The 14,155-nt window shown below is 41.0% G+C and overlaps 1 protein-coding gene across 4 annotated transcripts in view; it reads left to right on the forward strand.

Moving 5' to 3' along the window:
- The window catches only part of LOC308385766 (phospholipase D1-like), a 49,857-nt gene that overhangs the window by 19,620 nt on the left and 16,082 nt on the right, over positions 1 to 14,155 (forward strand). For 3 of the 4 annotated variants that reach the window (XM_080864888.1, XM_080864890.1, XM_080864889.1), the window contains exons 2-11: positions 6,028 to 6,198; positions 6,288 to 6,451; positions 7,104 to 7,243; positions 7,397 to 7,502; positions 7,605 to 7,670; positions 8,168 to 8,226; positions 8,456 to 8,548; positions 9,697 to 9,849; positions 9,932 to 10,081; positions 12,751 to 12,834. In XM_080864888.1, coding sequence (XP_080721014.1) covers positions 6,060 to 6,198; positions 6,288 to 6,451; positions 7,104 to 7,243; positions 7,397 to 7,502; positions 7,605 to 7,670; positions 8,168 to 8,226; positions 8,456 to 8,548; positions 9,697 to 9,849; positions 9,932 to 10,081; positions 12,751 to 12,834 — 1,154 coding nt within the window. In that variant the 5' untranslated portion in view covers positions 6,028 to 6,059. The remainder of the gene's footprint in view (positions 1 to 6,027; positions 6,199 to 6,287; positions 6,452 to 7,103; positions 7,244 to 7,396; positions 7,503 to 7,604; positions 7,671 to 8,167; positions 8,227 to 8,455; positions 8,549 to 9,696; positions 9,850 to 9,931; positions 10,082 to 12,750; positions 12,835 to 14,155) is intronic. The other variant, XM_080864891.1, reaches the window with a different exon arrangement.

The raw sequence follows: 14,155 nt of genomic DNA on the forward strand, positions 1-14,155 counted from the left end.
TGAGACGGAAGTCACTGATTGCATTTCCATGTTCATAAAATTTGACTTCTGACTTCGTGTTGGAAGCCATTAGACGATAGTAAACTGTGGCAATAAAGAAAACTGTACAGAGTCAGCAGAAACACTCATGTCGTGGCAGTCAAACCACGATTTACTGGTAAATTAAGTGTTCAAAGTGTGCCAAGAAAACATTCCCCAGTCTATCTGTATTGTTGGCAACAGCATGGAGTCATCTTTTTAAAGCCCAATGACCCTGCTGTCTGCAGTCTCAGCATAAATGAAGTTTTGTCAGAAGTTTTTCTGTCCAGATTTAGTGAACCGATGCTCTTCACAACCTCCAGTTTCAGAAACCTGACACGGCCCTTTATTGTAGTCCATCCACCTCAAAGTTGGTGTGTTTGTGTGACGTGAATCAGTCAGGATTGTTTGATAACTATATAACGCTATAATATTTTTTTCTTTACAACATATTTTCAAACTGGAGATGAAATGTTTGGGTGGATGAAACCGACAAATTAGAAACAAAAATCTGCAACTACAGTAGAAATTCACAGCAGCAGAGGACCATAAACACCCACAAAACTCCATTCAATCTTAGTAATTAGAAAAAAGGTATTTTCACATTGAGAATGCACTGATGATCCACGATGATCTCAGTGTCCTTAAAAACTTTATGTGGGCGATCATAAATGCTCCAATAGTGGATCTTTATTTACCTCAGAGATCGACTGGAGACATGTTTATAACAAACATTATTGACAATATTTCTTTTTATATTTGCTCAGTTTCATTAATAATGGTTAATATCTGTCAGTTAAGCTGTTTTGACGGCTCTAACTGTGCAGCTGGTTGTTGTTCAGCGATATTAGTAAGTTACTGCTCAACATGTTGCATTTACAAAACATACTCTGGAAGCAGAAAAAATAGGATTTCGCTCAAATTTGGCACTTTGGGGTGATTTTTAAACCAAAATCAAATGAAACCTGCTCCAGTCTGGGATATGTGTACAGCATAAGTTACCATAGTGATCTAGCTCGATAAAAACAGAGCCAGCAACTTTGTGACACTAACCAGTCTGACTGTAAACTGGACATATCTCATTAACCCATAAATCTAGCTTTATAGTTGCACCCCTCCAGGCTCATGCATGACCCAAGTTGGTAACTTCAAAGTTGGTTACTTAATCTGCACTTCTCCTTTAGTAAGTTAGTGCTTAGTGACGGACAGTACAGTTTTTTCTGTTTGTGTGTGTGTGTGTGTGTGTGTTCGTGTTCGTGTTCCTTCTGACTCTGCAAATGACACTTCAGTGAGTCGTCGTCTTTCCTTCCCTTTCCTACTAGACTTTCAGTATGAAACAAGAAGCTTTGCTCATATTTCTCCTAATATTGCAAAGCAGCTGTTCAGACAGTTTTTCTAACTAAAAATGCAAAGGTCAGGGCTGGAGTGATAATTCCAACGTACTGATGGAGTTTGAATAGCAAATCATTATGTAACTCCTTCATGCTTTAGTTCTGTACTTGGCTGCTGTTTATTTTTTGTTATTGTTTATTTGTGGATAGTTTAATAGGGGGCTTTGTGTGAAATCCTCAAATTTAATAAAAAAGGATTTGGATTAAATCATTTATTTTAAAATGCATGATTTGTGTGTGTGTGTGTGTGTGTGCGTGCGTGTGTGTGTGTGTGTGTGTGTGTGTGTGTGTGTGTGTGTAAACTGTGATGGCTTGCGTGGCTGTGGGAGAGTTGGATTAACGGTTATTTAGCCAGATTTTTTATCTGTGAATAAACATTGCAAGCAAAGAAATGCTCTTTGGGGTTCAGCGGGGTGCGGTTTTCCTGCTTGTGTGGTTGTTCTTGGTGTTTTGTTGGCGCAGGAAGTGAAAGCAGACAGACCACAGTGAAACCAGTTCTGACTAAACCCAAACATAACCCATGTTCTTCCTAAGAATGAGCTGTTAGACTTTGTCCGGCAGGAATTGCATCATAATGTCAGAAATCTGACTCCTGCGTGGTTTATTTTTTTAAATAGAGAACAGTAATGAAGCACAATCTTATTATCGACTGTATTTCTGCTGCCTCTTAGAATGTGCTACCTTTAGATAGACGTGTTTTTAGTCAAACATGATGACAGTTTTACAAATAAGCTTCACACCAGAGACCTTGACGGACCTAAATGTGTGATATCACTGGTTTAATGTTTCTGTTAAAATATAAGCAGAGATGAGGTGAAAGTGAATTAAAAATATTTTTCTTTCTTTGGGTTAAATTTAAAAGGGGAAGTCCTCTGCAATCTGAAGGTATCCAATTAATAAACATATCGTAAATCTAAGATCAATCTTTGTTAGATTTGACTATTAAAATTGTTGTTTATGAACAGAGAAAAAAGAAGAAAAAAGAAGGAAATCATGGACCCGGAATTCTTTGCAGTTTATTTAATGTTTTGTTTTGTTTTTTGTTTTTTTGTTTTTTTTTTGAAGGCCAGCCAGGAAGTTGGTTAGCATTGCCTTGGTTCCTTTGATTGAAAGAAAATACCTTTTTTGCAATAATAAAGAAGTTTATCAGTAACATATTATTTGCAACTTAACTGAGATCTTCCTAAAAGCAAAGCACTAACGTTAAACTATAAACTACACCGCATGATGTCAGCATAACCACGAATAACTTCCTATTTTTAGCGTGATGACACTGAAAATGTCTCACAATATAAAAGCTTCATAATTGACAGCTGAGATTTTTACTTAAGCTTCATATTTTTAAGCTCGTCTTAACCCCAGACCTTATTTCAGATGAGTCGGCGTCAAACTTGTCCATTAAAACACATTAAAAACAAGGAAGCTGTGTAGTTATTTCCTGCTTTTAAGCCTCCTCTGCATCACCCTGGAGATGCCCACAAAATGTAATGACGTACAGCATTGAGTTTGAAGTAGAAGCTGGTTCAGGATGATCAATAAAAATGATGGACAGTAAATCAAGCCGTCCATTTTCTTCAAGTTATCTATTTAACAGCCACATTTAACAGGGTGAGAGGTTGGCTGCACCCTGGGCACGTCTGTAGCCTGTCACAGGGCCACCACAGAGACGACTATTCATGCTGAGAAAACAGGAAAATATAAATCAATGAATCTCCAAAAAGTTGATTCTGTTCATCTGGACGCAGCGTTCTGTGGGAGAAACGTTTCGTCACTCATCCAAGTGACTTCTTCAGTCTCAGCTGACTGCAGGTTTCCCCAACCTTATAAACAGTACATTTGCATAATGACTTAAACCAGCCCACTGAGGGAACAATGGACCGGGAGGTCAGTTCCTTAATCATAATTATGCAAACACCGGGTCTCTGTGGCTTTTAAACCCCAAAACACGCTGCGCCAAAAACTCTGTTACTCTGTTAAGTACCAGGAGAATTGCCAGGATTTATACATCAGGGAAACCAAACAACCTCTGGCGAAGCGGATGGCACAACACAGAAGAGCTACCTCGTCAGGCCAGGACTCTGCAGTCTATTCACACCTACAGGCCAGTGGACACTCAAGGATGAGGATGTACACATCCTGGACAGGGAGGAATGCTGGTTTGAGGGCGGAGTCAAGGAGGCCATTTACATGAAAAGGGAAAGACCATCTCTGAATCAAGGAGGGAGCCTAAGGGTACATCTTTCGCCATCTTACAATGCTGTGATTGCAGCCATTCCCCAACTCTCTGTGAATGGTACTCATGGACATTGATCAGTGAGTTTTGGTCAGTGATTGTTGATCAATGGTCATGAGAATTTGCATAATTATGATTAAGGAACTGACCCCCCAGCCCATTGTTCCCTCAGTGGGCTGGTTTCAGTCATTATGCAAATGTAGTGTTTATAATATTTGGGGAAACCTGCAGTCAGCTGAGACTGAAGAAGTCACTTGGATGAGTGACGAAACGTTTCTCCCACAGAACGCTACGTCCAGATGAACAGAATCAACTTTTGGAGATTCCTGGATGATTGAGAATGCATCAAGATGATAAATCAATGAAAGCATATAAAGAGCTAACTTGAGTTTTTTGAGCCCGTTTTCGCCGTCTGACTAAGATGTGTACGGGACACCACCTTGTTATTTCAGGAGGCACCGGGGCAGACCCAGAACACACGGGGAGATCATGTTTCTGTGCTGCCTTGGGAACACCTCTGCCTCCTCCCCTCCCCCCCCGCCTGGAAGAGCTGGAGGAGGGGCTGGTAATAGGGAGGTCTTGGCATCTCTGCTTGGACTGCTGCCTCCAAAACCTGGACCCATTAAGCATCAGAAAATGGATGGATGTCATATGTATCATAGTAAAGCAAGGTGCTGGGTATATTAAAAGCTATGGAGACTGTGAGAATTCATTAGGGGCTCCTGTGGTGATTCTGGAGGTCAATGTCAACTAGTGTTTAATTCTTATTTGCTCACATGAAAACTGTATACAATTCAGCACACATCAAGATATTTATAGAATTACAGCATGCTGAAAGATTTACGGCATCTTTCAGTTCAATGTTTGAGTTTTATAGCCCACAACGATACTATTTTTCATTCTTATTGAACAAATCTCATTTTAGGCAGCAAGCAGACACAGTTGGAACATGAGTTGGGGGTCAGTGTTCAGCCTGAGGATGTGGTGGAGACCAAAAGTTGAGCTAAAAGAGAGAAAATATCTGATTTTGATTCGTGTGACCTAAACCCAACAGTTAATCTGTCATCATTGCTAAAATGTTTGCAAAAAAATCTGTGGGACAATCCCAAAAGGTTGATTCTGTTCATCTGGACGTAGCATTACATCCAAATGCACAGAATCAACTTTTCGGGATGTCCTTCCCTGGATAATTGAGCATGCATCAAGACTGTGGAACAATCCTCTGACCACAGGCTGATCACCTGATAAAATAAAGTTCACACTTCACCTGAAAGATCTTTAAACATTACAACTTTAATCTAAGTGGGCTTTACTCAGCTCCAAACGGCAGATAGATGGAACCTGGATATGATAATGTGGATGTTTATATCAGTGATGTCAGTCAGGATTTCAGGATTGCCACACGGTAAAGCATTGCTTTACTTCAGAAACCTTTTCTCGTGCTTTCTTATAAGCGCTCTTATCCATTTTTTAACCTCTATACACATCTTTTCTTTTCCTGGATTCCTCTTTAATCCCCTTTCTTGTACTACAGCCTACCGGTCCATTCTCCTCCTCCTTTATTCTCCCGCAGCGGCAGTTAACCTCACATAAGACACTAATCCAAAGATCAGGATTAACAGAGGAGAAGCACAGGAAGCACATATTCCCCTGTACAATTGTATGTGTTAGCATGCGGAGCAAGAGTTGGGGGAAAAAAAGGAAAAACAAACAAAAAGGGGTCAGTGGTGTTCACGTGTGCACTCATGAATGAAGAGGATTCACTGGAGAGGATTTTCACACAAACTGACCCAGAAACATGAATGTGAAGAGAAATGCTGTGCGTGGGTGAAACACACCAGTGAGCTTGTCATGTTGGCTGGATGACTCATCCAAAATTTGGGATGTGGACCGGGAATTTTGCATAATTCCAATTAAGAAATTCACCTGAAGTTCTTTTCAGGCAACATGAAATGATCCATTTAATGAACTGAACTGACCGTCAGACAGGAACTGTAATGGGTTTAGAGCGCTCTGATGTTGGTCGCTGTGCTGCCGTTAATGATACCCTGACATTTCTTTTCAGTGCACAAGCAGCGAGTGGTTACATGTTGACTCTGAGATCAAATGTTTCTCTGTTGGTTTAGACCAGACTCAAGGCTTCCTGATTATTTTTCCCCCACAGCAACTGAACCTGAAGTCTGTAATAAGCAATTAATGTCAGATAAAGAGTTTTAAAAACACATCAGAACAGGATTCTTAGAGCTAGTTTTATCCACAGAGACGGTTGCTTTTAAAATCTAAAAGTTTAATTGGCACATTCTGATCTGTTTTACTCTAGATGACCACATCCAGTTTTGTTCCTTATCTTTGACTTAACCACCATATTCCCTCATTACCTGCCAGGTGAGCCCCGGGCTCCAGACTGAGTGCTAGCCATGCTGCAGCAGATTGAGCCATCGTCCAGCACCCTGCAGCTGGTTGCCAGTGATATGAGCGACATCATGGACAATCTGGACACCCGCGATCTCGATTTAGGCGATGGAGATTATGACACGACAGACACCAATGCACCTGGTACCTGCCATCACTGCACTCTGTACAGGTGTTTCTCTACTTGTTGTGTAAGCGATTTGTTTGTGTAACTGTTTATATTTTTTCAATAGCAGAGGGTTTGCCTTTTAAAGAGATTTACAACACAGTGGGTTTCAAGGAGACAGAGGCCAAAGTCTACCTTTCCTCTCCCATCACTGTCAAAATCCTGGAGGTGGAGCGTTTCACCTCAGTTCAGGACCGCTTCAACCTCACCACGCAGAGGAGCGTCAACAAGGTGAAGAGCTTTTTGTCACTGTAGGGAAGAAAATGCATTTAGCCGTACACTATACATGAAACATGGAGGTAGCCACTGTGACGTCACAGTTTGAGCCAGAAGGGACTATATTTGTAGAAGAGGATGGTGTGCTAAGCTGCAGCTAGATGGTTAGCAAGCTGCATCTGTATATTGTGTGGATGCAACACAGGCACAGATACCTGCTGATTAGGGCTAAGCAAGAAACTGGGTACCAGAGTTTTACTTACCAATACTGTAACATAGGTGATGGGTGAATATCTGTCCATTAAAATGCTCTTAAAAGCACCAGCAGTAAAAATGCACTGAAAAGGTCCATTTTAGTAACTTGATGTAGCTGAGGTTGGGTGTAGCAGCAGCTGAGATGGCATCTACAGTCATGGATAAAGCAGAAGAAGTCATTATTCCAGTGTCCCAGGGAAACTTTTAGCTGCTTAGGAAAACCAGGTGACTCGATTACTTAAAGATTCCAACAACGTAGTAAAAGTTGGCAGTTTATCAACCAGAAACAAAAGAAATGATGTCAAAATTTTAGACTAAATCCCAAACTTTATTCTAATCCCATTTATTTGATGAGCTTTTTGAAATGATAAACACTGAATGTAAATAACTGGAGGCCCTGCTGTGTGTGCAGTCAATGCCAGCTGTGTATAAAATTGAGATGAAACATGGAGAGTTTACATGGTTGGTGAAGAGGAAGGAGAAGCACTTCATCGATCTCCACAGAGAACTGAGAACATACAAGACCTTCATGAAGATTCCACTTCCACGCAGGTACCTCAGTGCCTCCTGTGCCTATTCACAGTTCATATTTTATCTTCACTGTGCTTTGCAGAGCTCATTTTTCTGCCTGTATTTCCACTGCATGTTCTTGGATTTGAACACACAGCCTCCTAACAAAACTTTATTTTATTTCTCTCTCTGCAGTCACACGGTGAAGAGGAACATACCGTTGAGGAGTGAGGTGAGCCAGATCCCAGAACTCCCCAGAGGAGGCGATGGCGAACTGGACAGAGGAGTTTCCAGTCGAAGGGTAAATTGCTCCTGATGGCCGATATTTAATTTTATGGTACCAGATTTATGTACTACGTATATTAAATTGTACTGAATATTTCTCATTGTTTCCTTGATCTAGAAACAACTGGAAGATTACTTGAATACTGTGCTAGCGATGCAGATGTATAGGAACTACCACGCTACGGTAAGGACACAAAAGTTACAAAGTAACTACATTCTGCTCATTTTCAGCTCCATGTTTTTGTTTTTGGATTCTATCAGAGTCACTTTGCATAATTCACAGTTCCAAATAATCCTTCTTACCTTAAACTTGGCCCCTCAGTTTTAGGTCCAACCCCCTCTAAGCCAACTTCTGATTGGCTACATCTTGCAAACAGGTTTAAGTAAGAAGTGGGCAGGGCTTCTTTATCTAACATGACCGGGTTAAAAAAGAGAGAAAGAAACTGAGTGTTTAGAGTATTCTGGAATCCGAGCTTCATTTTTAAAAACTTTGGCAATGCTTAATATGAACATCCACTGTAGTAACACTGTACATAATAGAGAAAAGCATAACAGTTAACCTTGAAAGGTTTCAATATATTTTGGAAAACACTGACGACCTTTTCAGGTCAACTTAGAAGATGATAAGTAGACAACAATCTTGTGAAAGTGAGTTTATAAATATTTTTGCTTGATTTTCAGATGGAGTTCATTGATGTTAGTCAATTGTCTTTCATTCACGACCTGGGACCAAAAGGACTGTAAGAATCATTTGTTATCAATGTGTCAATTTTTCACTGAAATCTTGCACTTTAAGAAATATATCCAGTGAAATTCTGAAATTTCTACTCAAAGATGGTGTAGGTGGGGAGTGCAGGTTAAAGTTGATGGCAAAATATTTAATCTTGTCTTGCTTTGTATAATAAGGTTCTCCTAACCAGTCCTTTCTAAGTATTTTTCTATATTATGAACTGTCCTTTTGTCTTTTAGAGAGGGAATGGTGCTGAAGAGATCCGGCGGCCATCGGATCCCCGGCATGAACTGCTGTGGTCGCAGCAGAATGTGCTACCGCTGGTCCAAACGGTCAGTAAATAATCAGGATTCTTACAGGATGTTTGCTTAGCCTTAATAGTCTTGGTCATTTTCAATGTGAGCTTGTGATATGTCACAAATACACAGCAGCTTGGGTAAAACAGGAAATGACGGGGAAGCTTGGAGACATCTTACCGGTGCATCACCTCGTCTATGCAGAAGATGCAATGCTGTATTTATTGGCTGTTTAATCTGAGGAAAGGGTTCAATTCTTGGGGGTTCTGAAGTGAAAAGTTAGTACTCGATTTAAGAAAAACATTTGAATCTATCTATGTAGCTGACAAAACAAACGTCCTGAAGATGAGATTTAAATATAAAGCATTTAAAGCAATGTTTTATGTTATGCTATCTTATCTGGAACCTTATCTGTACAAACCTTCCTTAGATTTATACTTGAAATTAGTGTTAAAATCACTGTAACGGTCTGCAAATTGTACAACTGCAGTTCAGAATCGTTAACGCCTTGGATACGGAGTAAAATGCTGACACGTCATTTTAACAGAGCCTCTTATTAATGGCAGGAAAGAAGGGTTAACAGGTAAGTCCACTAAACAACAAGAGGAAACTTTGATTAGGATCGTCAGTGTTGCCACAGCTGACTGACTCAAAAACAGTAAAGTTCTTTCCATTTAGCTTTAGATTCATTTTCTTTAGCAAACAGTAGAATTCACCTTTGATTCTTTTTATTTAAATCCTTCATCTTATTCCCAGGATGTGCATCATAAGTTAAATGCAAATCCACACTCAATCACGCAAGGATAGGAACTAATTGCATGAACTCCTGGGTGTGAAATGGTGAACAGAAGAATATTAATATTAGAAACATTGCTCTGTGTATTTGTTGCGCTTCATAGGGGGTTTCCTGAACCATCCTGCTTGGTTCATTACAAGTAGGAAGAGTTGACATTTAACCAGTTAAATATGTGGCACGCCAAATGGGGTATTTAACCTTTTTAAAATGCCGTGATCCATCATAACAGATAAACATTTTGAATCTAAGAAGCTCGTCAGCTTTATTTATTTATGTATTTATTTTAAAGGGGAGCCATTATGTTTACATAAGCCAAATGGTGTTTAAGGAAGTATATGACAATAAAAAACTTTTACTTAAAATACTGCCTGTGTGTGTGTGTGTGCAGCTGGTTGGTGGTGAAGGACTCGTTTCTGCTGTACATGAAGATGGATTCAGGCGCCATCTCCTTTGTAATGCTGTTTGACAAAGAGTTTGGCATCAAGATGGACTCCAAGGACACGGATACCAAACACGGCGTCCGTGTGGACAGTCTCTCCAGGTCTGCGATGGCTATTTTTACTGCTTATGTTCAATATTTTAAGGCTTGAAGAAAATCAGAAACTGAAGTAGTGTTTGTGCAGGTCTTTGGTGCTCAAGTGCAACAGCTACAGACATGCCCGCTGGTGGGGTCAGTCCATTGAAGGCTTTGTCCAGAAGAATGGCTCAGCCTTCCTCAAAGATCACCGCTTTGGATCTTTCGCTAGAGTGGAAGTGAACATCCCTGCCAAATGGTAACCACACTTACTCTTTCTGCTGTAGTTACACTCACATTTGACACCTTAAAACCCGTTATTTAACATTCAGATCACTTCTAGTCAAAGTAGTTTCAGTTCCTGAGTCACATTAGACCGAGTTAGGGATACACCGATCTACATTTGTGGACTGTGCATCGGGCCGATCTTGTTGACAGACTCTTAGACGATTTCTTTATTTCAGTTCTTTGTTGTTCTGTGTTTACTTCAGTTTAAAAGCAGCAAAACAATATAAGAGAACCTCAGTAATGGATACCTCCAAAACACACATCACTATTCTGCTGCAATAGGTAAATGCATCATAACTGGAAAGCTCTCAGCGCCTGATACAGAAAGTGAATGCAGAGCTGTTAAAATGCTATTTAATGATGCTCTCAAGTGAAAGAGTGAGTGAAGGCTGCAAAGTTCAGCTGCAAGTGAACACATCACCATTTAAACTGAACTTCTGGATAACAGCGGGTAAAATCCACTGCCATTATAAAGCATTACAGTACAGTTTCCATAAAAGCAAGCGAACAAGATGTGGATACAGGTCATTTTTTTCTTCACTGCTGTGACGCTGATGCTTCAGGCAACTTAAAACTCGGCAGCAAGCAGACACAGTTGGAACTTAGAGATTTAAACTTAAATGGATACGAGCTGATCTGTGTATGAACTGAGCTTCTTTTATTTATTAACAAGCAGTAAAAAACAGCCTCACATCTTCCTCTTAACCTTAAACTGAAGCACTTTAGTGCCAATCACCAGACCCAGGATCACTTTAAAAAAAAGTCTAGACAATACCCGGTCCAGCTGGCACAGTGTGCAGGTTAGTGTGTGTTTGTGTACTTCTGCCTTTGTGGGAACTGCTTTGAGGTTTAGACTTTAAACATGAGGACATTTATAGAAAGTGATGAGCCACTTATAGAGATTTAAAGACTGTAGCTGCGAGGTTACACAAAGAAAAAGCATTATGTAAGAGGCAATCCTCACAAGGTAGATGCACAAATGTGTGTCTCGCGCTGGAGTAACCCGACACAAAGCAAGGGAAAGTGAGACTCACCTGCTCATCACCTGTCCTCCCGCTGGGGAACCCTATACCATCTGTGAGACACACTGTGAGTGAGTGTGTGCCTGCTGTCAAGAGCATAAGGATTCAACAGGCAATGGACAGATTGAAAAGTGAGAGGAGAAGTGTTCGTTTCATTTTTCTTTCTGTCCAAAGAAGAGCAAAAAGCATCAAACACTGCAATGAAACCAGAGGACGGCTAAAGCTGAAACCTCGGAGGCTGAAAAATGAACCTAGTGCTCAAGTTCCAATAACTGCAGGTCCTCTAATGTCCACTGGGGCTGGCTTCAAAAGTGAGTCAGTTCCCTACAGACTCCCATGTTAAAATGCCTAATTTTACAGCAGAAGTAAACATGTTTACAGCCTCCTGCAGAAACTGTTTTGTCTCTTAGACAGGATCAAAGGTCAGGGAAAGCTGGAACAGCTGGGTTTGAGGAGGGATGAGAACACGCTCCCATTCTCTGTTAAACAGAAGACAGAGCAATCAGCAAGTTTTCCCACCTGGTGCACGAGAGAGAGAAAAACGAAGAAGTGAAGGTGGAGGAAGGACATGAGGAAGGGTGTGACAGGGAGAGGGAACAAAGAGGAGGGAGGGCAAGAAGTGCACGTCAGGCTACGTCGCAGGTTATAATTCAAATAGCACAAGAAAAAACTATTCCTACTCTGATTCACTCCTCCTACATAAATAAAAAAGTTAGCACTCCACTCACGAGTCAAATAGAAATAAAAGCAACTTAAATAAGAGTCAATCTCAGCGAGTTAAAGCAGCAGACACATCACAACCTCCGCAGCTGTGTCTTTGTCAGAGAAGGTGGACAGATGGTAATTACATGCAGGAGGAGATGTGAGGATAGTGTTGCAGTTTAATTCAGCATGCATGGCTTCCACAACATCCTACAGCAGGGGTGGGGAACTCCAGGCCTCGAGGGCCGGCGTCCTGCAGGTTTTAGATGTGTCCTTGATCCCACACAGCTGATCTAAATGGCTAAATTACCTCTTCACCATGTCTTGAAGTTCTCCAGAGGCCGGATAATGAACTAATCATTTGATTCAGGTGTGCTGACCCAGGCTGATATCTAAAACCTGCAGGACACCGGCCCTCGAGGCCTGGAGTTGCCCCACCCCTGTCCTACAGCAACATGATGACCAGTCAGGTTATAGATAAGTGGGACCCTTCATCAGGACCCTGATTAGAAACCCCTCCAGGCTCGACTCATAACTCATAATCCCCCAGGTTAAAATCAGCTGAGACAGTTTGGAATGAGTTGGAGTGCAAAGTAAAGGAAGGACAATTCCGTTTATGAAGGGCACACCTTCAAAATAAAAGAATCCAGAATATTTTATAATTTTATATGTGGTGAACTAGTTCTGATGCCTTCTGTGTTGTTGTTCACAGTAGGAAAGAAAATAAACAAAGTGTTGAATGGGAGAAAAAAAACAGATTTCATGGACGTCTTGTCTTGTGCTCCTTCGATTATTTCTTTTTTTTGTACTTTTTAATATGAAATTAAAAAAAAAAACTGTTTTGGACTGATTTTCCCATTTTGAGAAGGCGATGATTGAAGTGTAATTTGTGGGTTTGTTTGTGGTTCTTCTGAAGGTACGTGAACGGGAAAACATACATGGAGGATGTGGCCAATGCTCTCGAAGAAGCCAAGGAGGAAATCTTTATCACCGACTGGTGGTGAGTGTTCAGCGCACACAGAGCTGTGAGTGTGTCTGTGTGTGTGTTTCATAGTGCACTGAGTGCATGTGGCGGTCACCTCTAAGAGAGGTTTCTGGTCAAATAGATCAGTTACAGTCTAGCTACTGTTACTTACACACACACACACACACACACACACACACACACACACACACTAACTCTACAGACAGTATTTGTTTTTATAAATCAGTCTTACCACTAAACAAAAATACTACATTTTACTTGCATATATATATATATATATATATATATATATATATATATATATATATTAGGGGTGCAACGATATTGAACCGTTCGATACAGTGCTTTCGGTTCGGTACGCATATGTATGAACAATACAACATTTGTAATTTATTTTATCAATTTTCCTTCTGACGATGCTGTCTGTGTTGAGCGCTCAGTGAATCTGTGTTCGACTACTCCGCCTAGGCTGCACTGTCGAGCGCAGATCCACTGAGCGCTCCACACAGACAGCATAGTCAGAAGGAAGAGCGCAGGGCAAGCTAGCGAGACAGAAGTTAAGCTCTCAGCAACATGGACCTCCCCCACTCTCATTCAGATCTGGCGTTTGGAATTATTTTGGTTTTCATGTGACGTATGACCCTGAAGGTAAGCGAGTCATGGACTAAAGTAAAACAGTATGTTGGATGTGCCACGCAATGCTCAATTACATTGGTGGGAACTAGTGTGTTAGCGCAGTTAGCTCGTTAACGTGTTGGCCGTCTAGCCCCATGCACGGAGCGATCGGCGGTAGCTCGTTAACGGAGATTTGCCGTGTTGTGGCGTTAACGTCATTTCAACGAGATTAACCTGAAAGCACTAGTGGGAACACAACGAATATGACTGCACATTTACGCCGACATCATCCTAGTGCAAAGACAAAAACAACAAGCATGCTACTAACTTTAGCCGAGTCATTTAGACAGCTGTTAGCACATGATTCTCCTTATGCTGCTGAGAATATAGCCCAGAAGAAGCGGATAGTATAGCTTTTATTTTGGAAAGCGCCATTTCTCTGTAATAAACTCTCTTTTCCAAAGATGAGTGATTCCTCAATCAGATACAGGGCTTGCAATATCGCTAGCCCGACGTCCCGGAGCTAGCGATTTTTTCAGTCGGGCTACCAAAATCTATCTCTTCCCTGCCCGTCGGGCTATTGTAGGAAAAATATATGTCAATGCTTTTGCATTCTTTCAGAAATGTAGCTGGGTAATTATGTCATTGGCATCGGTGAGCCACTGTCAATATGTGACATATTGAAGTCGCGTTTGAATTTGCGCTTGTTTTTTTGCTTTCA

The sequence above is a fragment of the Rhamphochromis sp. 'chilingali' genome (genome assembly GCF_963969265.1).
Source record: "Rhamphochromis sp. 'chilingali' genome assembly, chromosome: 18".
NCBI classification, from domain to species: domain Eukaryota; kingdom Metazoa; phylum Chordata; class Actinopteri; order Cichliformes; family Cichlidae; genus Rhamphochromis; species Rhamphochromis sp. 'chilingali'.